The sequence below is a fragment of the Cyprinus carpio genome, chromosome A6, assembly GCF_018340385.1.
Source record: "Cyprinus carpio isolate SPL01 chromosome A6, ASM1834038v1, whole genome shotgun sequence".
Classification (NCBI taxonomy): Eukaryota; Metazoa; Chordata; class Actinopteri; order Cypriniformes; family Cyprinidae; genus Cyprinus; species Cyprinus carpio.
The window spans coordinates 33,444,249-33,469,700 of NC_056577.1; the positions used below are offsets into that span (position 1 = coordinate 33,444,249).

A 25,452-nucleotide genomic window follows, 5' to 3' on the forward strand; every position below is an offset into this window, starting at 1 on the left:
TTCAGCCTTTTCAATGATGAACTAAAGTTTTAAGATAAAAAACAGTAACACTTCCTGATTTTTAACATGTCAATTTTATAAAGAGGTATAGAGTTTCATTCACAAATGAGGATGGCAAACCAATCACATATTAAACAACCAATATACGATAAAACTTTACGAAAACAAAAGATAAAAATCATTGTGCATGTGTTTCGGGGTTCACTCAATTGTGTAATACCTTAAAGTTAACACTAACCAACATTTGCAACCCATTTTGCTTCTGAAATGTGAATAAAGTAGTTCGGTGCTTCATATTAATAATGCACTGATTAATAGAGTGGGTGTTTGATACTAGAACTGAGTCATGTCTGAATGTAACTCTGTATTGGATCGTGGGGGGTCTGCTCTCCTCAAGAGCATCTCTACAGTACGTATCCAAACAGTAATGCTGCTTTTTGTAAATATATACTTATTTGCTTATACTGGGGTAATCGTTATGCAACAGCTATTTACACTGAGTGTAAAAAGTTAGATTGTATTTACACTGAGAGCAAATAGTGATAGATGCTGTTTGCACAAAGTGTAAATAGAAGTAACATGCTATTTGTGCTAAAGGTGAAATACCCCAGCAATAGTGAAAACAGGCTTTGCCAACACCTTTGGTCATTTGCACTCATTATAAACAGACACTGCTCATATTCATTATATGAGCAATAAATTATTGCATTTACGTTTGGGGAAAAAATTGCAGAAGCAATTCAAAGATTATAAAAAAGACTGCACACGATTACATCAGGAATGTGTATTCAAAGACTAAATAGGGCAAATTTAGAGTTAATGTTGATATTAACGACAGCAGGTCTTGAGGATGAAATGATGTACAGTTAATAAACATCATGCTTCTGCTGGAAGGTTAGTTCTTCTCTTTTAAAACCTCCATTTATTGCTCCTTATTTTAGTATTTGTGCATGGCTTTGCACATGCAGTAATGTTAGCGTGGCTCTTCTCGTCTTAAACTGAGTTGTCTGTTTCACCCGACAGCTTCCTCTCGATTATTTCTCTCAGACCTGTTCTGAAGTGGAGGTTTGCCCCGACTATGATGTAGCCCTGTGAAATCAAAGCTGGAGAATCACGACTGAACATGTTTGGGTCTTAATCGTATGATGTTAAAGGTTTCACTATGCAGACACTTACATTGTGATACTCGACCACCTCTTCAATGAAGTCCATCCCGTCCGGTAGAGGGATCTGCACACCTCGCTTAATGTAATCTACATGAAAACACAAGACCAAGCATTTAGATGCACCGCATCTTCTGATTCACATATTTTAAGTGAATATGTTTTCTAAAAAAAATAATAATGGAAGTTGAGGTCAGTAAGGTTTTTTTTTTTCTTGTGAAAAGAAAAGTTAAATGTGACATTAAAAACATTAATAATGTATAAAGATTTTTTATTTCAAGTAAATGCTGTTTTGAAAATATTTTAATAATTTAAGTTAAATTATGAAGCAGCATAACTGCTTTCAGCACTGATTAAAAAAAAAAAATTTCTAGAGCAGCAAATCAGCATATTAGAATGATTTCTGAAGGATCATGTGACACTGAAGACTGGAGTAATGATGCTGAAAATTCAGTTTTGATCACAGAAATAAATTATATTTGACAATATGTTCACATAGAAAACACTTGTTTTAAATTGTAATAATATTTCATAATTTTACTGTTTATACTTTTTCTTTTAATAAAGAAAATGCAGCCTTGGTGAGCATAACATTCAAAAACATTAAATACCAACCCCTAAATATTTGAACAGTAGTGTACATGTCATTTAATAGATATATATTATATATAATAGAAATATGTGACCCTGGAGCACAAAAGCAGTCTTAAGTCACTGGGGTATATTTGTAGCAATAGCCAAAAATACATTGTATGGGTCAAGATTATCGATTTTTATTTTATGCCAAAAATCATTAGAATATTAAGTAAATATCATGTTGCATGAAGAAATCTTTTAAATTTCCTACCGTAAATATGTCAAAACTTAACTTTTGATTAGTAGTATGCATAGCTAAGAACTTCATTTGCACAACTTTAAAGGTGATTTTCTCAATATTTAGATTTTTTTTGCACCCTCAGATTTCAGATTTTCAAATAGTTGTATCTCTGCCAAATATTGTCCTCCTAACAAACCATACATCAATGGAAAGCTTATTTATTCAGCTTTCAGATGAATATTGACCCTTATGACTTGTTTTGTGGTCCAGGATCACATATATTGTTTAACTTACTGTTAATGAGAGGCACCGCTGATATCTGCAGCATCGTCTTCAACGGACCTTGCAGTGGAATAAGCTGAAAAAAAAATCATTATATTGACTATCTGCTCTTGATTAGTCTTGTATCGAATATATTTGTATGTGGAAACGCAAACTTACAGCAAAAGACTCGAAAGCAGATTCACTGGAGAAAATTTTGAACCTGAAAACAGATTATCGGTTCAAAATCAGTGTTAAAGTTAGTCAAATGTCTTAAACAGTTCAGTGTTTGCACGTCATATTCACTTTTTCAGCTCTAAATGGATGGTCAAGCGCTTGCCCTTCATCGACACTTCTGCGTTGAACTTGCCTTCCTAAAAACAAGGTGAAATTTGGTGCATTTCTAGCATTCTTTCATTCTGAAACTATTGGTTGTATATATTGTATAATTCTCACCATGGTCAAGCTGCTGAGCTGGACTGCTGGTTTTCCTGGAGGAAGAACCAACACTTTGACGTTACAGTTGACGGCCACCATGGCACCAGAGGTCTTGATAGTGGAGCGAGGAGGAGATGTGACCTCTAACTCCAGCGACAGAGGATGCTCCATGAAAGCCGGGTCCTGATTGGACAGACAAACACAGAGAATGGTTGCTGTGCAATTGCTGTACATATATAAATCTTAGTTTTGCTCACCAGCATCATGATTTTCCCCAAGTAGGTGGTCCTGAGGAGCATCTCTAAGTCCTTCGACATCTGAAATGAGTTGAGCAATAGTTGTTTTTGTCTTATTTTTGTATCATGCTCTTGAAATATATTAGACGGCGTCTTACTCGTTCGTTAGCTATCTGCGTTTGGAACAGTCCGCCTTTGAAGTAAGAGTAGAGGCCGCTGTCAAAGAAGTACTCAGAGAGAGCGAGATAGACCATACGATCATACTCTCTCAGTACCGGATTCACAGCGTTGTTCACAAGCGTCTCGTTCTCATTCTTCAGGTCGTAAAACATGCCCTGTGTAGATGAGAGAGGGAGAGAAATACAAAAAAAAAATCACACTGACTCATACAAAAACATATATATATGTAGAATATATGCTACAGTAGCCTATATGGTGTAAGCAGCACCATGTTTTTTAAATTAAAAAATGTATTTCATTTAAACCTTAAAATTCTAAAATACAGCCTATATTAGAAAATGTACTTCAAGGGGCAAGAAAATACATTCCCAGCCTTTAACTACATTTTTATAAATGAGAGAGGGAGAGAAATACATTAAAATACATTTTTGGGTGAGCACAATTTTTATTTTTATTTTTTTGACAAGTTAACATTTACATTACATTATTTACATAATATATATTGGCCTTTTTTTAAAATATGCATATATATATATATATATATATATATATATATATATATATATATATATATATATATTTTGCTGAATGGTGAGTGTTTGTTTTAGATTTGTGTTTAATGAAACCAAGTATCATTTTTTTTGTTTGTTTGTTTGTTTGTTTTTTTCATTTTTTTTGTTTGTTTGTTTGTTTGTTTTTTTTAATGATCAATATGTTGCTGATACATAATATATTTAAAAATGTAAAAAAAAAAAAAAAGTTCAAAAGTTGTTTAAGTTTTTTGTAATGTTTTTGAAAGAAGTCTCTTATTCTCACCAAGGCTGCCTGTAAATACAGTAAAAACACTAGTATTGTGAAATTTATTTATTTATTTAATTAAAAAACTTTTCTATTGTAATATATTTTAAAATGTAATTTATTTCTGTAATCAAAGCTGTATTTTCAGCATCATTACTCCAGTCTTCAGTGTCACATGATCTTCAGAAATCATTCTAATATGCTGATCTGCTGCTCAAGAAACATTTCTTAATATTATCACTGTAAAAACAGTGTATTTTTGTGATACTTGTGATAAATTATTTCATATGAATAACATGTCTCAAAAACTTGCATATAAAGTTCAGTAACTAGTCATCTGTCACTCACCCTAAAATCCATATCAAGGCTAGTTTCTGTCACCACGGGGTCATTCAGCAGCGAGTAATCGATGCCCACGTAACTGTTCACCTCCGTGCGCACTGAAAAACACATTCACGTAAACACACGTGTCTGCCAGACCAATATATCACAACAGTTTTACAATGATCAACATCGTTCTCTAACCTGGGACTGTTTCCAGTAGCTGGTTAACCAGAACTAGTGCAGCATGATTCAACGCAGGACAAATCTGACAGAGACATATATGCAAAAGTTTATTAAAATCTGTTAAAATCATGTTATTGAAGTTGCAATATCTTTATGTACTGTATGTGCGCAACAGTACACGCATCTGCTAATCCTGACTAGAAAAAAAAAGCAAACAAACCTGTTTATTCAAGACGAAGCGCATTCCTGTAGTCAGTAACGTTCCGATGAAGTCATAAACCCTCCTGTGAGACACATAAGAATATGCCATGTAACAGACAGATATGCAAAAGCTGAGCAAACAATGTATTTCATTCATAAAGAAGTTAATCAAATACAGTCATGTGCAATAAACATGCTCAAAATTCAATATAGAGTGCTGCACCCGAGGGTCCCGCTAAATCTGGCCCTCATCTTGGTGATGAACGCATTGCAGGTGATGTTGGAGATCTTGAGACGTCCGTCCTGGTCTTTAATGAGATGGAGGACTGTGAAGATGTTGACTCCTTCAGCTGAGGCGTTGATGGCTCCCTCATCATAACTGATGGAGAGAAAAGGCTGCATTTATTTGATGAGAAATACAGTAAATATTGTGAAATTTAAAGCAACTGTTGTCTATTGCAATATGTATGTAAACATGTAATTTATTCCTGAATTCTCAGCATCATTACTCCAGTCTTCAGTGTCACATGATCCTTCAGAAATCATTCTAATATGCTATATTAATTCTCTGAATATTATCAATGTTGAAAACAGTTTTGCTGATGTATTTTTACATGTTTATATTCTTTGATTCATAAGAACGGCATTTATTTAAAACCAAAATCTTTTGTAGTGTCTCAGCTGTCACTTTTGACTAATTGAATGGGTCCTTGCTGAATAAAAGACTCGTTTCTTTCAGTTGCTTGTGACCTCACATCATAAACGTCTTTGGTTTGATTTCTGCAGATGTGTTCAGACTCACAAGAGCCAGTAAAGGATGCGTCTCTGGAAGTTGAGGGTGATGGAGGAGTTCTGCACCTCGAACAGCAGCCCCACGTCGGGCTGGAAGCGCAGGTCAGAGGTCAGGTTCAGCTCCGTGATCTTCACACTGAACAAACATCAGAGAAGAATTAGAGCCTCGATCGTTCAGCCCCGGTTGTTGTCATTCCAGTCCATACTTAGTAGGCCTTTTTAATGCCACTGACACCTAAAGGGCACCCTCACCCCCTTCTGAATTAAGACAAAGGGACAAAATAGAGCATTTAACAGGACTGTACAAGGAAATTTGATTTAGAATGTCAAAAAGAAGAAATTACAGAATTGGAATTCCAAAAAATTCCTCTTTGCTACCTCAGTTCAAAATCAGGAACTGAACTGGACTTGAAAAGGGATTCTTCGTGCTTTTCTGAGAGGTGCTCAACTCTGAGGCTTACTGTGCGTGTGCATGACCACATGAGGGCCCTGTGTGCAACATGTTGAGTAAATGAAGGGAAATCCAGCAGATGAAGGGTAAACATACTCTTTGATGGTGTACTGGAAGCGGCCCTCTTTACCACGCATCTCTGGCATGGTGATGTTACTCAACTCTCCTTCCACGAACCTCTTAGTCTCGGCCTTCACTGTAAAGACGTCAAGCAGAAGCCAGTCAGAAGCCAGAGACGTTTATAGGCTACTAAAGGATAGTTGCATCTATTGTCAGATATCTTACGCATCTCCAGTCCTCTGTCGGTGATGCGGATCTTGCATCCAGGCGGTTCCGCTAAAGTCATCGTGATTAATGAAAGAAGAAAGATGACAGAGACTTTCAGCAGCCCCATGATTCCTGAGCAGACCTGAAAATCAACAGTTTAGGTGCTTAATTTAATTTAAGTATGCAAGGGACAGCTGAGAGAAAGCTAAGGTCAACCAAACTGTAATATATATATATATATATGTATATATATATATTTTTAAGTCGTAAATAAAACAAAGATTATTGAAGAAAATATTACTTCAGTTTTTCTACTGTAGTAATAATTTGTGAAATTAACTTTTCATTTCTCAGTGAAATTTTTTTCTAAGTAAATTCTGCACCTTTTTTTCAGTACAGGATCAAAAAGGTTAAAAAAATTAAAATAATAATGAAAAGGTTCATTTATATTCAAAATGTCCATGTCTTTTTCACTCAGTACATACACACATAATCAGTGAATAAGAATAAATAGAAGTCAAGTTTAAAATAATGACAATAATTTGACATCATACGTTTATATAATGGACTAAAATGGAGTAAAGACAATAAATGAATAAAGTAAAAGAGTAATTTAAATGTATTAAAATTAGGTACAAATAAAAAAGTACAAATAACACGAAACAAATTGAACTTAAATTGAAATTATATATATATATATAAAATACATTTATAAACTAGTGCACCAAAAATCCTTCCTTGTGCATTAGTTTTAAAGATCAGATCAGATCAGAGTTACTTTATCTGTCCACTGATGGAGGAGCTTTTCTCTTCTGCACCAAAGAGCTTCTCCAGTGCGGCGGCAGGAAAATAGGTCCTGACAGATGAATATATCGAGACAGCAAGCAAATAAGAGAATGATCTTGCCTTTCAACCGTATTGAAGAAAGCATCCAGTGAAAAATGTCCAAGTCTGTCGTCTCTGGTCCCTGTAGCAGTGTGTGTGTGTTTATAGTGCAGAGGAGGAGAGACTGCGTGCCTCGTCTGAATGAACAGCGGATAGAGACAGCGAGAGAGAGAGAGAGAGAGAGAGAGAGAGGGAGACTCTATCCTTACAGCATCCCCAATGAGAACATTATTACGTGGTTTCTAGGGTGTTGCTGTTTTTAGGCAAAGTGTTCTTTGTTGTTGCAGTGCTGTTCTGCTGGTTTTCATTCATGTACTGTTCAAATGGACTGGGATGAGTTATATTTTGAGTTTTGTTTAAATCACTAAACCTAGGTATGATGAAAGGTAAAATAAAAAAAAAAGTAAAGTAGCAATAGCAAGCAATGTCCAGTACTGTGTAAAATTATTCAGTATTGTATAACCAAAAATAAAATAGTTTTGCTTACACTGGGATGCAGCACTTTAACTGTTTATGTAAATGTACTTTTAAATAATAATAAAAATATTAATAAATAAATTATTATTTTACAATAAATTTTCAGTAATTTAAAATAAATATTTGTAATTTAAAATAAATCATTTTAATTAATAAATTGTAATTTTGCTTCAATTTTAAATGATTTAATAATTCTTTAATTTTAATAATTTTATAATATTTTAAATACATTAATTTTGCATCTATTTAAAATATAATATATAATTAAATAATTTAATTTGAAAAATATTAATAATTATTTTACAATACATTTTGAATAATTTAAAATAAATAATTTTAATTTAAAATGGATCATTTTAATTAATATATTGTAATTTTGCTTCAATTTTAAACGATTTAATAATATTTTAAATAAATTAATAATTTTGCATCTATTTAAAATATAATATATAATTAAATAAATCAATTAAAATTTAATTTTAAATAAATAAAATATATTATAATGTATAATTATGAATAATAATTAATGTAATATCAATGTATATTAACTATATTCTATTTACTATTTAATATAAGAACTATTCAGACAAATTCAATCATATTAATAAATACAAGAACATCGGAACATTTAATATATTACTACTCAGTATAATATTGTACAGACTCAGTGGCCAACAGCTTAAATGAGGTCACTCTCTTGGAGGTTGTGTGTGTGTGTGTGTGTGTGTGTGTGTGTGTGTGTGTGTGTGTGTGTGTGTGTGTGTGTGTGTGTGTGTGTGTGTGTGTGATGCTGGAGGCAGCTGTCTTTAGTCCCCCAGATATAACCAACAGGAACAAACAGGATCAAAACAAACCATCCCCCAAATGGGCTTTATAAGGTCATTGACCCCAGGGTCCGGCTGATTTACATTGATTCAAAGAAGACGGTCTCATGCAGATGGAAAGATTTCACAAATGCCTCATTTATTTTGTATAAACCCTGTGGGCTCGGGAGCTTTTTTAAGCATCAAGAGGTAATTACTCCCCTGAGACCATGTCTTTCAGCAAACGCATTGTCCGTATGCAATAATAGGTGACCTTTGACACAAAATATGCTGAATGAAAGCTATATGTCTTTACATTTCAGGAAAGATGAACATGTTCTTTGTGAAACAGAAGTGTTTTTGCAATAAATCAAGTTTTTCGGAGGAACAAGAAATAGACATGACATGAGAATCAGTGCATGTTAGTGGAAATCGCTTACATTTGAAATGTTCCTCACAAGTGTTTTTAGCCATAAAGTGATGTTTGCTTTGAGAAGGCACTGGGGTTACAGTTCACAAACACAAGGTCGCTTCTTAAGGTCAAAACCCCAAACATAAGAACTAAAACAATGTTACACAAGCAAAATCAACACCAGATTTACATTCAGAATATGTTTTCTTGACATTGGGACAGCACAGAAACTGGTTATGTAAATGTTCTTTTAAATGATACTTTTACTGTAAATAATTAAAAACAAATGCACATTTTAAATGAACAAATTATCATTTTAATAACATTTTAAATTATTTAAAATAAATAAATAATAAAATAGTACTATATAATTATTAATAATAATTAATGTAACACTGATGTATTATAATTACCAGTTTTTCTCACAAAGTAATACTTTGCAGCAATTATGTAAATATACTTATATATTATAAATTAAATGATATAGTATTTACTTTATATACTTTTAATAGAATATAACTATATTTATATTATATTATATATATATATATTATATATATATATATATATATATATATATATATATATATATATATATATATATATATATATAATTTTAAATATTTAAATTTTTTAATAGATAAAAAATATGTTAATTACATTTTAAATCATTAATTATTTAATTTTTAAATCATTAATTGCATTGTTATTAATTTAGATGAAATAAATAATATTATAGTACTATATAATTATTCATTTAATAGCAAACTGAACGTTACTTTATTTACTTTTAATAGAATAGAATTATAATGATTTTATTATATTTTTAATGAATAAATAATGCATTTTAAAAAAATAAATCATTTAAAATTAAAATTAAATCATAAAATAAATAAATACATTTAATAAATAAACAATATTTTACATCATTCATTATTTTATTTTTTATTATAAATCACATTGTTAATAATTTAGAATAAATAAATTATATTATACTACTATATAATTATTAATTCAATGGCAAACTGAACATTTCAGATATTTCTATGTGAATTTGGGTTAAAGGGCAAAACAACATGATACAAAATGTTCAGCGGCTACTTGTGTTGATCCATAATTACAGTAAAATCCATTATTTAAAAAGCAAATATGAAGACAATTGATATTTTACTTTGACATGCAGATTTTCTAATATATATAGGAACCACTTTAACTATAAATCATATGAGCCAATAATATAAAACCCTTCTCTATTCAGGATGATGTCCGATGAATCCTGCAAACGAGCGCAAATTATCTTTATAGAAACAAAAACCTACTTCAAATTTGTGCTGGAGGCACTCGTTCCCCTTTGAGTGATGCCACAAAATGAAACCATAAACTCTGTACACATTTTGTGCAAGCATTGCAGCTTATTCCCAAACTTCCCTCCCCAAATACCTTTCTAGTGTCTTTCACAATAATCGAATACTTACAGCGGAGTGCAAATGCAGGCTGGGTAACTTTAGTGTTTCTCAGATATTATTTTCTTGCAGTCTGAAATGCACCGGTTTGATACTCCTTCCTCTTTTAGTCTGGGTTCACTATGTTCCCACTTTATAGGCAGCCAGAATGTATAAGGGTTTGGAGAAACCGTGTTCCTCTCCGCTTCATGTCATACGACCTTCTGACAACAATGTTGGCAATAATTCATAATCATAAAGATGTGCAAAGATTAACATGCAACACAGAATTGTGCATTTCAGATTACAGTGGATCGATGGCTTCAGGCTGCATCAAACAGATCCAGCGGTCTGCCCTTGAATTTCTGGAGACTTAACCTTAAATGAGTTCATGACTTCTTAGAAGATGTTGCAAGGTTTCGTAGAGACACATGATGCAAGAAATGGGTTCGACTTAAAACCACAGAGGACCACGTTCAGTTGAGTGTTACTTGCCATTTCTTTATAACTGTTTGTGAACTTTATTAGCAATTATTATTATTTTTAGGTGTCCTTCACACTCAATGCAGTATCTTACTCAACAGACCTTATTTGTGACACTGGAGCACAAAAGCAGTCTTAAGTCTCTGGGGTATATTTGTAGCAATAGCCAAAAATACATTGTATGAGTTAAAATTATTGATTTTTCTTTTACGTGAAAAAATCATTAGGATATTAAGTAAAGATCATGTTCCATGAAGATGTTTTGTAAATTTCCTACCATAAATATATCAAAATCATAATTTTTGATTAGTAATATGCATTGCTAAGAATTTCATTTGGACAACTTTAAAGGTGATTTTCTCAATATTTTGATTTTTTTTGCACCCTCAGATTCCAGATTTTCAAATAGTTGTATCTCAAACAAATATTGTCCGATACTAACAAACCATACATCAATGGAAAGATTATTTATTCAGCTTTCAGATGATGCATAAATCTCAAATTTCACAACTGTTGCTTGTTCTTACAAAGCAAATAGTGCAAGCATCTTTAAATCAAGGCATATATAGTATTAACCTAAAAACTAGCAAATAAAATATAATTGAAACAGCTATATATATATATATATATTATATATATATATATATATATATATATATATATATATATATATATATATATATAAATATAAATATAGCTCAAATGGCATGATGCATAAATAAAAAAAGAGCCAAATTCAAACAATTCATAAAAGACGAAATGAAGTAATGATATAAATAGAATAGACTCAAAAATTGATCTAAAACTTTAAAATCCTCAATAGTAATTCAAAATTCAAATAATAATAATAATAAAAAATAGACTTAATGCCATTAAGTAAATGAAACTAAAACTATGTGTTAGCTAAAAATATTAAATATCATTTTAGGTAACTGAATTAAAACTTAAAACTAAAATAAAAATAAATATTACATGAAAAAAAAAAAAAGAAAAAAAAAAGTAACTTAACAAAAGCTTAAATATTGCCTTGGCAGCTAACTTAAATTAATAGAAAAAATAATAATAATAATTAAGCCCTAAAATTGCTAAAACTAAACCTGAAATAAAGCTAAATGGAACTATTTGGGAGGGAAACTAATAAAAAATGACTAAAGGAAGTCAAAACATAGACATTCCCATTTTATTGAAGTAAATGTGTAAACTTTTTCAGGACAACAATAAAGAACGTTCACGTAGTTTCCTATAAATAAATAAAAATGTTTGTTTACGTTTGTTATTTCATTTCACAGTAGACCGAGTGAACGAACGCCTCTCTACAAATGGCCGCGCGCTTTCGACGCCTTCCACCGCGGACCCGCGCATGCGCATTAACCGCGTCCGAGTGCCCGATACAAGATGGCGGAGTCGGTGGGGAGGGAGAGGCGGAGGCGGGTCCGAACCGAATAGCGCAAAGCCTATTGAGGACTCCCGACAAACCTCTCCAAGGTAAGGGATTCAGCCATTTAAGAGCAGCACGAAACGCATAGGCGTGTGGCGGAATGCACGGGGCACAACAACATCCCCGGTGTTGCTGCACACGCGCGCAACGCACGCAATAAACAGGCATTATAGTGCGCGGTGAGCGCGGCGCCTAGTATGCGAGAGCGCGCGCCATCTTAACGACCGTTTCCACGAAGCAAAAGTGCGCGCCTAAAATTTGTAATCGTAACGGTCGAAGTTCGCTGGGGTTTAAATTCAATACACTGATGTCCCCGTGTATCCTCGTCCTCTCGGTGCCCAAATGAAGCAAGATGCTCCGCACTCGGTCTTATTTTACCCGCTCGTCCCCGCACATCGGCTCGCGCTGCCGTAGCTCTTTGTTGGATGTTTTTCTCCTCCTCCTTCGGGTTTGTTTTCGGGCGGCTCGATCTGGGGTGGGCGGCGTAGCAGGCGCATGCGTGCCCTTCTTTCGCTCATTTGCGCTCTTATTAACTACGATAAACGCAGTAAAGACGTGTCTATTCGCGGTGAATAGATACATGATGTGTTTTCTTATACCTGTGTTTACTAAACTAATAAACCCACGGTAATCTGATATCGTCACCGTGCCGCGTTACCGCCACAGTACCTTACCTTTGAGGAAAAACACGGTGTTCGAGTCTTTTCTGATAACTGTCAACATTTAAACGCGAGCCTGTGTAATACCATGATGCCATCTCTTTACATTTACCATGATAATACCATGGTATTCTTAAAAGTTAAACTTATACACACATACATGGTATTATCATCACTTTACCATTTTGATATCATGCATATAATATGTTTTTATTACAAGGTACTCGGTCCCTGGAAATCCCATACGAAAAATCACCATGGTAATCAAAAGCTTTTTGCTAATTAATTTTAGTCAATATTGTTATTACAGTAACATTTACTAATATATACAGTACAGGTCAAAAGTTTGGAAACATTACTATTTTTAATGTTTTTGAAAGAAGTCTCTTCTGCTCATCAAGCCTGCATTTATTTGATCAAAAATACAGAAAAAACAGTAATATTGTGAAATATTATTACAACTTAAAATAATAGTTTTCCATTTGAATATACTTAAAAAAAAAAAAAAAAAATTATTCCCTGTGATGCAAAGCTGAATTTTCAGCATCATTTACTCCAGCCTTCAGTGTCACATGTAACATCCAGTCTATCACATGATCATTTAGAAATCATTCTAATATTCTGATTTATTATGAGTGTTGGAAACAGTTCTGCTGTCTAATATATTTGATGAATAAAAGGTTAAAAAGAACTGCATTTATTAAAAAAAAAAAAAAAAAAATCTAATAATCTATATTCTAATAATATATTTTCTTTACTATCACTTTTTATCAATTTAACACATCCTTGCTGAATAAAAGTATTGATTTTATTTAAAGAAAAGAAAGAAAAAAATAATGACCCCAGATTACTGACCAGTAGTGTATATTGTTATTACAAAATATTTATATTTTAAAAACATAGCTTCTTCTTTTTTTTTTTCTTACTTTTTATTCATCAAAGTATCCTAAAAAAGTATCACATGTTCTAAAAATATTAAGCAGCAGAACTGTTTCCAACTTTGATAATGAATCATCATATTAGAATGATTTCTAAAGGATCATGTGATAATGATCCTAAAAATTCAGCTTTGCATCACAGAAATAAATGATAATTTAAAGTATAATAAATTTAAAAACAATTATTTTAAATTGTAATAATATATCACAATATTACATTTTATTTCTGTATTTTTGATCAAATAAATGCAGGCTTGATGAGCAGAAGAAACTTCTTTCAAAAACATTAAAAATAGTAATGTTTCCAAACTTTTGACCTGTACTGTATATATATATTACAATACAGTCCTTCAGTGCATGGATCAGTTAATTCAGTTTTAATTGTGCGTTTATTGTCTATAGTAATACTATTACTATGATAATGCTTTGAAATATACACCATGGTATTGTATAATTATCATATCCATGTATATTGTTTTAGTGTTTTAGGCAAGGTCATGGCTCAGTTATGAATGAAATGATTGTTTGAAACACTTTTTTTTTTAACTCTGTTGGTGAATGTTTAACAAATGAGGGATCCAAAGTTTCACTTTCATTATTATGTTTAAGTTTTGTTGTTTTCCTGCAGAGTTTTTCCTTCACATTTATCTCAGCTGACTGAAACGCATTCACGTCTTACTCGACTATTTAATTGATCACAGTCGTTTGCTTCAGTCTCTATTTTATTTGTATGTCCACAACTAAAATAAATGTTTGGATTATTGATTATTGATCAAACTTGATTTTGATTTGTCCCCAATACGCTGTGAAAATATAAAATATTTTGCCTTTATATTATTTCAATATATTCTTGTGACCTGTTCAGATCTATATATAAACTTTAATTTGAAAGTTATGTATGCATGTTTTATATATCGAACAATGCATTTAGGGTTATTATGACTCTCCTGTATATTGGTATCAGATCTGCAATGCTTTAATTTGGTAAAAATGCACCCTTTTCTATCTTTAGACAGGACAGATGAGGAGCTATGACGAGTGAAAACCACGGAACAGTAACGGCAGACTCGGCAGTGGTCATGTCGCCCACCGGGTCCACGTCAGAGGCGGCTCCCTTCTCACCCTCCACCAGCAAACCCATCCAAGAGCTGCCAGGTGTGTATCTGTACGGCTCTAAGTGAACGACGTGACTCTGTGGTCTTCGGCGCTCGGTGTGGGACTGATTCTCAGTGTGACTTTCAGATGAGCTGATTCAGGCTGGATGGTCTAAATGTTGGAGTAAGAGGGAGAATCGGCCGTATTACTTCAATCGGTTCACTAACCAGTCGCTGTGGGAGATGCCTGTCCTGGGCCAGCATGATGTCATTGTAAGTTCAGGCTTCAGAGCCAATCAGATCTCTTTATTATGGAAGAACTTTAGCAGGCTTTACTGTTTATACAGGTTACATTTTTAGATTGAATATATGATACTGTGTGAGTTTTATTTAGTATTATTTATATACTATTATAGTATTTATTAGTTTTTATATATATATATATATATATATATATATATATATATATGTGACCCGGGGGCACAAAAACAATCTTGAAAAACAAGTGTCCATTTTTCAAAATTTAGATTTATACATCATCTGAAAGCTAAATAAATCATCTTTCCATGTGTGTATGGACTTGTTATGATAGGACAATATTTGGATGAGATATAACTATTTGAAAATCTGGAATCTGAGGGTGCAAAAAAATCTAAATATTGAGAAATTCGCCTTTAAAGTTGTCCAAATGAAGTTCTTAGCAATGCATATTACTAATCAAAAATTAAGTTTTGATATATTTACGGTAGGAAATTTACAAAATATCTTAATGGAACATGATCTTTACTTAATATCCTAATGATTTTTGGCATAAAATAAAAATCAATAATTCTAATACTATATAGATTTATTCACATTTAGAATTATATTTTGTTTTTATATTTTCAGTTTTGATTTTAATTTTAGTCATTGCTTTGTGTTATGTGCTTCTGGGTTTTGTTTACACAGTTTTTATTTAGATAATACTCCCTGTATCAGTTTTATTGTAGCACTATTTATAATATACTATTACAGTATTTGATGAAATTTTGAGTTGGGTTTTATTTCTATATTTTTAGTTTCATATTTTTAAGTTGTTTCAATAATTTTGTCATTCTTTTTTTTTTTTTTCTATTTAGCTTTCACATATTTTAATTTCAGTTTTAATACTTCACTTAGTACTTAACTTTTTAAGTTTAGTTTTCGTTTGTCATCCAAGAATATTTAATTTTATTTCAATTACCAAAAACTATTTAATCGAAAAGTAATCAAAACCGAAATTCAGAAGCTCTTACCGTCGTAATTGTCCCTTGTCGGTTATTTCGTTTTTTTTAATACTGTTAATACTTTACACTTAACATACTACCGCGTGTGTAGTCACATCACTCCGCCACGTCCAGTCAGCGACACGGAAGCAACAAGAGCAGCTTGTACCAAAGAAATACACAGTGTCTTTCGTTTGGACACATTTTGGGTTCAGTAAAGAAGACACTGAACAATACGAAGTCAAATGTAAACACTGCAGAAAAAGCGATAGAGGCCGTTCAAACAGAATGCGTTTTTCCATTCCAATGTGCTACATTTCCATTGTTTTTGAGGAAAATATAATGAGAGGAAGGTCACATGCAACAGTGATCATGAGTCAGGCTTACATCTATAATATCATGAGCACACCGGATACACAGCCTGCTGATCCATGAGCAGTAATCAGCAGTGTTCTGTTTACAGTTTTGCACACGGCACTATTTAAAATATTTGTTTACAAGAGATGCATGTTATTATTTTTACTTTTCACTTTGCATTATTTTAAATATCTATTTACAAGAGATACAAGTTATTTTCTACTTTTCACATGGCAATATTTAACATTTATTTTGTTTGCAAGAGATGCTGGTTCATTTTTTATTTTAATTTTGATATGCCAATATTTAAACTCCTTTTTTTTTTTTTTTTTTTTTTTTTTTTTTTGCAAAAAATGCAACTTTTTTTCAACTTTTTTTGCTTTTTACATTAAAAATAAAATGTGACTTTTTTTTTCATAGGATGTTTTTATTTCAAGCAATGTTTGCTGTGATTTCAGTTGTTCGAAATATTCAGTAAATAACTATAAAGAGTTTGTGTTTCCTTCAATTAGTTTAAAATCACAAAGATAAGAAATGCACTCTTATTAGAAAAAAATATCCCACCTTTAAATAGTCGAGCATGTTTACTGTACAAATTTCAGTGAACTGTGAGGGCAAAAAAAAAAAAGCAAACAGAATAATCATTTATTAATCATAATTGAGGTGATATGTTCAATTAATTGAGATTTTGATTTTAGGTCATATCGTCCAGCCCTAATAACAGCGCTGTCCTGTTGTTTTAGTCGGATCCTCTGGGCTTGAACGCGGCTCCAGTCTCTGGCGAGGCCATAAGTGACGCGGGTCTGGGCAACGGTCAGCGTAAAAGACATCCATCAGAGGACACTCAAGCAGGCCCAAACAGTTTCAAGAGGCCAAAGGTCGGTTTTCTTCCAAATAGCTTATTTGATGCTTCTAAAACAAATATCTATTTATCAACAACTGTTTATAATTTTTCTTATCCCTGTATGATTTCAGGTTGAGATTCCAGTCACTCCAACCACTCCCACAGTCCCGATTTCTCCCAGCACACCAGGAGTCAAACCCTGGGTGACCACCACAGATGATAAGCAAGGCCAGACCAGCGTCCCCGCGCCGGCTCCGTACCGGCCCTCAGTGTGAGTATGGGCTCCGTTTGCTCCTCGTTTAGAAGTCACATTGGCTAAAAGCATCAGCTAAATGGTAAAATGTAAAAGTGAAACATGATTTCAGGTATCCTGACAGAGGTTCAGCTCTGCAGACATGACGTGTCTGAACTGGTCTTTGTGTTTCAGGGTGTACTGGGACCTGGACGTTCAAACCAACGCTGTGATCCGCGAGCGAGCCCCGGCGGACCACCTCCCTCCACACCCTGAGATCGAGCTGCAGAGAGCTCAGCTCACCACCAAACTGCGGCAGCACTACCACGAGCTGTGCTCTCAGCGTGAGGGTATGTGCACACCGCTGCCTTCACATCTGACTGAATATGTTCCCTTAAAATAGCCTTACATTCTGCAAGATTATAAATATTAATGCCAATGCAACAAAAACAGCACCGTGCAGTTGTTGTCTGTTTTGAAACAGCTGAGCTACTTTTATGCAACAGAACATTTAGTGAAGTTATTAGCTTTGTTACTCATTGTTTAAAAATCCCCAACACTGGTCCAATCCTCATTTTCACAGCCAATTCCAGTCTGGGTTAGTGGTTTATGAGTGCATTGCAAAGTTACAGTAAGGAAAATGCAGCTCGGTTGTGTCTCTTAAAGTCTGGAGTCAGTAAGATTATTTTTAAAGAAATTAATAATTCTATTCAGTAAGTCAAAAGTGAAAGAAAAGACATTTCTAGTGTTAGAAACGATTTGTTTCAATTCTTTTGAACATTTTATTCATCAAAGAATTCTTTAAAATGTAATAAAATAACTTTTATTAGAATGATTTCTGAAGGATTATGTGACACTGAAGACTGAAGAATATATTTTTTAAATGTATTCAAATACAAAAGTTATTTTAAATTGTAATATTTCACAATATTACTGTTTTTACTGTTTTTTTTATTTTTATTAAATAAATGCACCCTTTGTGAGCAGAAGACCCCAAACTTTTAAACGCTTTAAATAAAATTTATAGATTACAGTTTGGAAATAATTGGTAGAAACGATTGACTGACTGTTTTCAGGCATAGAGCCCCCGCGGGAATCCTTCAACCGCTGGCTTTTGGAGAGAAAGGTGGTGGATAAAGGTCTGGATCCTCTCTTGCCCAGCGAATGCGACCCGGTCATTTCTCCATCCATGTTCAGAGAGATCATGAACGACATCCCCATCAGGTACTGGAACATCCATGTTCAAAGTTTCTCATTGTTATGCATTCCAATATGGCATTGCTTTTATAACTTACTTTCTTCTTCGCAACAAATTTCAGGCTCTCTCGAATCAAATACAAGGAAGAGGCCAGGAAACTCTTGTTTAAATATGCAGAGGCGGCCAAGAAAATGATTGACTCCAGGTAATTATTCATGTCCGTTACTAAGATTTTTGAGACAAACATGAACGTTGTATTAAAGTTTATTTCCCGTTTGCACAGAAACGCAACTCCTGACAGTCGGAAGGTGGTGAAGTGGAACGTCGAGGACACGATGAACTGGCTGAGACGAGACCATTCTGCCAGCAAGGAGGACTACATGGTACATTCTCAGTCGTGTTGCTCTGAGCTGCCTACGTAGACAGCATTTCAAAGCATCATATGCATGACCGTAATCGGATCTATCCTCAGGATCGACTCGAGCACTTACGGAAGCAGTGCGGCCCTCACGTGGCATCCGTGGCGAAGGACTCCGTTGAGGGCATCTGTTCAAAGATCTACCACATTTCTGCAGAATATGTGCGCAGGATGCGCCAGGCTCACCTCACTCTGCTTAAAGAGTGCAACATCTCAGGTAGGCGTTGGAGACATCCATGAATCTGAACCGAGCTCAATGAGGGTTTTATAGTTGGACAAAAGTCAACCAACTCCAAAAATAGGATGATTTTTGTGCCCCTTGTGCAAACTTCACTCTTGGTTTGACTTTAGAGCCTTTCTGATTTATTCTTCTTGTTTAAAGTGGATGGCACAGAGTCGACGGAGGTCCAGGACCGGTTGGTGTATTGTTATCCAGTCAGACTGTCCATCCCGTCTCCTCCTCAGCCACGTGTTGAGCTGCACTTTGAGAATGACGTGGCCTGCTTGCGGTATAAAGGGGAAATGGTGAAGGTCAACCGCGGTCATTTCAGCAAACTGGTGTGTACATGCTAAGACGAGTTCAGAGCAGATTAAGTTTGGATACATTGGGTTCTTATTTTGTTACGTTTATTTCTCTGGCACAAACAGGAACTCCTATATCGGTACAGCTGTATTGATGACCCAAGGTTTGAAAAGTTCCTGTCTCGTGTGTGGTGCCTTATCAAAAGATACCAGGTAATACTCAAATTACAGGCATTGGTAACCAATCAGGAGACCGCATGCAGCATTAATGTGTGTTTCCGCCCCCATAGATGATGTTTGGGTCTGGAGTGAACGAGGGGTCTGGTCTGCAGGGGGCGCTGCCTGTTCCCATCTTTGAGGCTCTGAACAAACAATTTGGAGTGACATTCGAGTGCTTTGCGTCTCCTCTAAACTGCTATTTCAAACAGTTCTGCTCTGCGTTTCCAGACATCGACGGTTTCTTTGGATCTCGAGGGTATGTAAATGTGTTCTTTGTCATTAATATTAATTTGATGGTTTTGATACAATACCATATGGATGGATATATATATGACATTTAATGGTGTTAGGATTTTTCATTCATTTAACTAATTGATTTAAAATAAAAAGATGTTCATTTGCTATATTGGATCACTTCCATATCTCTGTCCTCAGGCCGTTTCTCAGCTTCTCTACCGTCAGTGGCTCATTTGAGGCCAACCCTCCATTCTGTGAGGAACTCATGGATGCCATGGTGACACACTTTGAGGTGTGTGGCTCTTAGCGTCATCCGAAAGTCATTCGATTAGAATATCTTATCATAAATGTACCCATGCTGTTTCTCATTCTCTCTCCATCTTTCTCAGGATCTTCTGGAACGCTCCAGCGAGCCTCTGTCCTTCATCATCTTTGTGCCAGAGTGGCGTGACCCGCCGACCCCTGCCCTGACGCGGATGGAGGCCAGCCGCTTCCGCAGGCACCAGATGATCATGCCTCCCTTCGAGCACGAGTACCGCAGCGGCTCGCAGCACATCTGCAAAAGGTCAGATATTTGTTGGTCTGTTTCCTTGTTCTTGTGCTTTAAGTTCCTTTTTCACTGCACAAATCTAACCAAAGTGCTTTTAAAGTGCAATCGCCACCAATGACATCGTTTTGTGAGGTTTAAAGGAGTAATTCACTCAGAAATGTAGCATTACGTCACTTGCTCACCAGTGGATGCTCTGCAGTGAATGGGTGCCGTCAGAATGAGAGTCCAAACAGCTGATTAAAAACATCACAATAATCCACACCACTCCAGATCATAAGTTAATGTCTTGTGAAGTGAAAAGCTGCAAATTTGTATGTAACAAATCCATCAAGTTTTAAACTTTACATTTTTATTTTCAGCTAAAATGCGAGTCCTCTCTCCATTATATTGCATCCTCCAGTGAAAAAGTCGTCTGAATCAGGAGAGAAATATGCACCGATCAAACACAGTCCAAAACGGTTGTAAACAAATATGTGGTTGGATTTTGATTTAAGAGAACAACAGGATATGGACTTTTTCACTGGAGGAAGCAATATTATGGATTATTAGCAATGGTTTTAAGTTAAAATGTCCTGATTCTGAAGGCACCCATTCACTGCAGAGCATCCATTGCTGAGCAAGTGATGGAATGCTGTCCAAATCTTAATTTTTGGATGGCCTGAGGGTTTCATTTTGGGTGAACTGTTCCTTTAACCCATGTTTTGCTACCCTGACTCATGTTTCTATCCTCTGTATCTCTCAGAGAAGAGATCTACTACAAGTCTGTCCATGGAACGGCAGTCATTTTCCTCCAAAACAACGCTGGTTTTAGCAAATGGGAGCCCACCACGGAGCGAATCCAGGAGCTCCTGGCAGCGTATAAGCCCTCCGGCCGTTCGTTGCCCTCACCTGGTCCTTCTTCCACTAGTACGGGAGACAAAGACTCCAAACCGGTTCAGGAGCACTTGGCTAGGAGTCAAGACAACAGCAGTCCTGTTGACAAGACTGCTCCGGACACAACAAACATTTAGACTGCGGCGCTGGGCGTGTGGACACGTGTATGTATGTATGTTCATTGGAAAGAGTCTTTGATTGTATGAGAGGTTTAATATTGCGCTGTTGGGTTTAGATGAGCACCAGGCTTCTAAATGTTCATGCGAGAAGAAAGACTCATGTTTGTTTACTTTCTTCCACCTCTATTATTTAATATTATTTGTTTTAGGTTTTCGAGTTACGTTATCATAATTGTTGTGTTTTATATCAGTGTATTGATAGTTTGGTCACTTTTTTTTGTTGTCTTTTTTTTAAAAGATGATTAATGTAGTCAAGTATATCTTATTCTTTATTTTTTTTATTTTTTGGCCTTTTTAGGGTGAATCTCATTGAAATGTCATTTTACACCAAGATGGAAAGAAAAATACTTTGCAGAAAGCCTTTTAAGCTTTTCATTAGCATTTTTTCAACAATGAAGCAAGTTTTGTAGTTGTAAATGATGATTAAACTTACTACATTTTCATTTGTTATACAGTATTTACTGTATTACAGTTAAAAAGTTACTATTACAATGATATTTAAAAGATGAAATCAGAATAAATTCAACACAGTGCAACTTAATTGTATTGGGTTATCTTAACCACTCAAATATATTTTGCATTACAGTAGTATTTTTTTTTTTCTTGCAATATGGTATATATATATAAAAAAGGTTTCAAATAGGTTTCATTTTCTTTCATGCTAAATAAAATAGCATATTTCTTTGTTGATTTTGTGTTGGAATAAGACGAGCTTTGTGATATTCACTCTTTAATTTTGTGCTTTTCTCACTGGCAGGATTAGGAAGCTGTCAATGAGTTGATACACCGATGCTTGTATGTTGTTGTTTTAGATGATTCAGAAGATGATCGGCGATCAGGCAGCTATGTTTAAATGCCTTCATCATGACCTGCATCAGCGTTAGGGCTTCTCGAAGCGGTCCTCGCGTTCCTTTCTTGAGAGTTGAGAGGTTACGTTTGGTTGCTTCATGTCAGAATATATACTGTACGTAATAACAAAAGGTCAGTAAAAAAAAGCTGAAAAATCAGTCATCCATCTGCAGTGAAAGCCAGTCCTTTTTTCTTTTCTTAAAATATTGTACAGAACACAATAACAAATCGTTCTTAGTTTCTGTGCAGCACAAGCCTGTGAGAACCTCGAGTCCTAATGTGGCATTCTGGGTCGCATCAATTCTAGCATTTAGTCCTACCAATTGGAAAAATCAAAGTAAAATTTCTTATTGGTTATAAAAGCATTATTCCAACCATTTGTGGTGTGTTATTGAGAATGAATTAGCTCGTAAAAATGGCGTCGGCCCCTCGTTTTTTTCCAGCGTGTCTTCCTCTCATTTCGACTGTTTTATAATTGAGAGCAATGACGCGTGGAAATTAAAATGAAGCAGTAAATGAGTGGCTTATTCTTCCTTTAATAACTGCATTGGCGTCCAGTTATTAGAATTGGTAGCTACTTCACAGTTTTGTGTATGTGAAAAGTGCTTTAAAAGTCTACTTTTTTTTGTTTTGTTTTTATTATTCTAATCGTAGACATTTGTTTACATGATATTGGTTTAAATTGTATCACTTGGCAGCGTTTTGAATGTACATTTTAAAAAAGAGAAGCGTTATCGATGGATTTGTTGCTACAATTGGACTTTAAATGTTACGATTATTAACACTACAATGGTGGATCTTTATTTTTTGTTTGGTTTTGTAGGAATTCATATTGTCTACTATCATTTTATTAAGCTCAATATCTTCCATCTGTAGGAAAGGATTGGTTTGTTTGGTTGTTTTTATGCAGTGGACTACATTGTCTTGTAGCCAAACTTTGGAAATGGCATTTATATTAAGTTTAAAAGCATTCCAGTGGTTTGAAGTGTAATGTAACCCAACTTTCCATTTATAAAATCCAATATAACCTTGGTTTAATCCCAGATTTCTTAATCCCAGAGTGGATCACCAGCAAAACTGTAGATGTTGTACAGAACATAGCTATGAAGTTTGTCGCTTTCCTACATGACTGTTGTGCATTTATTTGGAAAAAAACAAACAAACAAAAAAAAAAACACGGAAGATGTCTTTTTCACCATGCTTTTTTGTTGGTTTTAATTTAACGTTTTGGTTCTAAATGACTGTTTATGAATTGTAGAATTTATGAAATGGTTGTTTTAAATGAAACCAAAGTGTTATTAAAAGAGGAGGAATTTATCTTGTATCTTAAAGCAGAATCGTGTACGATCGCATCAGTAATGCATAAAGTGTAACCAGCAAAAACATCCATTTATCCATAATTAACTTTATTTTTATAACTCTCTTTTGTTCTTTGTTTTCTTACAAAGGTATGTTTGGGTTTTTATTTTGCATGACCTGATATTTTTCATTACAAAAAACAAATAAATTGTACAGCTCTGTATTGTTTAATTAGTTGTACGCTTTGCCACACTAGGCTTTTAACCGATTTGTATTTATCAGTCATGTTGATTGATTTATATTTGGTCGCCATTGCGTTTGTTGATTCAGTGTCCTCTAAAATGCCATGAATGTCTCCCTTGTAATATTATTCTGATACAGACAAAGATTCAGTGAATGTAAATATGTCTGTGCTTATGTTTCTTCTACCTGTATATTATCAGTGTTGTGGCATTTCCCATCACCTAAAGTGATATAAAGATTTTCATCTGAATCAGAAAAGCTCTCAGTAAAATATTGAAAACACGCTCCCATCTCTGGCATTTGTTATTATATTTATTGTACATATTTGCTATTTAAGAAACGTTTAAGTGTTATTAGAAACAGCTTAAAATCTGCTAAATTTGCACAGATGTACCATGGTATTACCTTTGTTTATTTTGGACACAGTGCCATGGTAAAACCATGTGTATCTGGTATAATTTGGAGTACTGTGCAATACCATTGTACATAAATATGGTAAACGTTTAGTATCATGGTATGTGTAGAATTGTCCTTTTATCGAACATCCTTGGAAAGAAGTATATTATTTAACCCCTTAACTGTCACCATCCCACGCTCTTTTGTTGTTGTTGCCCTTTCCCTTTTTCTCTATAAAATCTTTTAGTAATCATTAATTATATATCATTTAAAAGCTTAGAAGCCCAAGATTCATCCTGTGAAAACCATTTTGAAATCGGACATTGCGTTGCCATGGAAATGGTACTTTAAAATATTATGGCGGTCTCCTCCCCCTTAGTGGGCAGTGTCAAGTCTCATATTAAAAAATGCATTACGGTCTTTTAGAATCAAAACTTTTAATAATATTGGCAACAAACATATCATTGGAAAGGTCTGAGTCTCAGGATTCCATATTTGGTGGTTATTTTGAGATGGACATAAGAAATTATGTCTCTTGACAGAAATCTAGAGAAAAATTTATTAAACAAAATTCAAAGGAGTTTTGATGGCTCCAAGTGGCCGTTTGTGGTATGACACCCTAAATAAAATCTCACAGGAACCTCAATTTTTTTTCATATCAACTTCAAATTTGGAACATAACTTATTTAGACAAATCTTTAATTTTATACCAATTTTAGAGTAAAACCTGTTATGTAAAATATAATAAATAAAATAAAATTAATATAGCGCATATTATTTATAGTACATTTAAACTTCTATAACTTTTTGATACTTTAATTTTTTGAAAAAAAATCCGCTTTTGCCAAAATCAGCTAATTTTCTTCTTTAAAAAGACAACCTTAGGTCTATATTCCAAAGTGTTCATAAATTACAACAATTTAAGTTTGGATAGTGCACTTTAATGCAAAAAAAAAAAAAAACAGTTAAAGGGTTAAAGGGTTAAAAGAATAATACTGTTTAAATTTGGAATATAACATTTATCTAGATGTAAATTTCGCCTCAAACAAT

At 34.1% G+C, this 25,452-nt stretch overlaps 2 protein-coding genes across 6 annotated transcripts; one reads left to right on the top strand and one right to left on the bottom strand.

Moving 5' to 3' along the window:
* Nucleotides 1–55: 55 nt before the first annotated feature.
* LOC109052127 (phospholipid transfer protein-like) lies at nucleotides 56–10,109 on the bottom strand. Of its 3 annotated transcripts, none has more exons than XM_042759103.1 (16): nucleotides 10,008–10,109; nucleotides 6,130–6,253; nucleotides 5,941–6,040; nucleotides 5,404–5,529; nucleotides 4,825–4,980; nucleotides 4,621–4,684; nucleotides 4,419–4,482; nucleotides 4,242–4,333; nucleotides 3,074–3,250; nucleotides 2,937–2,996; nucleotides 2,698–2,862; nucleotides 2,548–2,615; nucleotides 2,422–2,464; nucleotides 2,275–2,338; nucleotides 1,177–1,253; nucleotides 56–1,089 (listed from the first exon to the last, which is right to left on the bottom strand). In XM_042759103.1, the coding sequence occupies exons 1-16, from the start codon at nucleotides 10,092–10,094 to the stop codon at nucleotides 994–996; spliced, it is 1,563 nt and encodes a 520-aa protein (XP_042615037.1). In that variant the 5' UTR covers nucleotides 10,095–10,109; the 3' UTR covers nucleotides 56–993. The 3 variants fall into 3 exon arrangements, with proteins under 3 accessions (XP_042615037.1, XP_042615038.1, XP_042615036.1); XM_042759104.1 differs by lacking the exon at nucleotides 10,008–10,109 and adding an exon at nucleotides 7,018–7,156; XM_042759102.1 differs by lacking the exon at nucleotides 10,008–10,109 and adding an exon at nucleotides 6,890–7,120.
* Nucleotides 10,110–11,935: 1,826 nt separating this feature from the next.
* pcif1 (phosphorylated CTD interacting factor 1) lies at nucleotides 11,936–24,105 on the top strand. 3 transcript variants are annotated; one of them, XM_019069589.2, is made up of 17 exons: nucleotides 11,936–12,837; nucleotides 12,931–12,970; nucleotides 14,661–14,803; nucleotides 14,891–15,015; nucleotides 17,087–17,221; nucleotides 17,319–17,458; nucleotides 17,615–17,769; nucleotides 18,496–18,643; nucleotides 18,739–18,822; nucleotides 18,901–19,000; nucleotides 19,090–19,252; nucleotides 19,418–19,593; nucleotides 19,684–19,770; nucleotides 19,848–20,032; nucleotides 20,212–20,305; nucleotides 20,403–20,578; nucleotides 21,306–24,105. In XM_019069589.2, the coding sequence occupies exons 3-17, from the start codon at nucleotides 14,680–14,682 to the stop codon at nucleotides 21,571–21,573; spliced, it is 2,160 nt and encodes a 719-aa protein (XP_018925134.1). In that variant the 5' UTR covers nucleotides 11,936–12,837; nucleotides 12,931–12,970; nucleotides 14,661–14,679; the 3' UTR covers nucleotides 21,574–24,105. The 3 variants fall into 3 exon arrangements, with proteins under 3 accessions (XP_018925134.1, XP_018925136.1, XP_018925135.1); XM_019069591.2 differs by having other exon boundaries at nucleotides 11,938–12,098; XM_019069590.2 differs by lacking the exon at nucleotides 12,931–12,970 and having other exon boundaries at nucleotides 11,938–12,098.
* Nucleotides 24,106–25,452: the final 1,347 nt, after the last annotated feature.

Bases quoted from the DNA above. Each gene is read 5' to 3' on its own strand.
- LOC109052127 (XM_042759102.1), bottom strand. From the start codon at position 7,042: ATGCTTTCTTCAATACGGTTGAAAGGCAAGATCATTCTCTTATTTGCT. The intron at 3,251-4,241 runs GTGAGTGACAGA...TCATCTACACAG, and splicing joins GCCTTGATATGGATTTTAGG to GGCATGTTTTACGACCTGAA. The intron at 2,339-2,421 runs GTAAGTTTGCGT...TTTTTTTTTCAG, and splicing joins CTGCTTTCGAGTCTTTTGCT to CTTATTCCACTGCAAGGTCC.
- pcif1 (XM_019069589.2), top strand. From the start codon at position 14,680: ATGACGAGTGAAAACCACGGAACAGTAACGGCAGACTCGGCAGTGGTC. The intron at 18,644-18,738 runs GTACTGGAACAT...AACAAATTTCAG, and splicing joins ATGAACGACATCCCCATCAG to GCTCTCTCGAATCAAATACA. The intron at 19,594-19,683 runs GTGTGTACATGC...TGGCACAAACAG, and splicing joins GCGGTCATTTCAGCAAACTG to GAACTCCTATATCGGTACAG.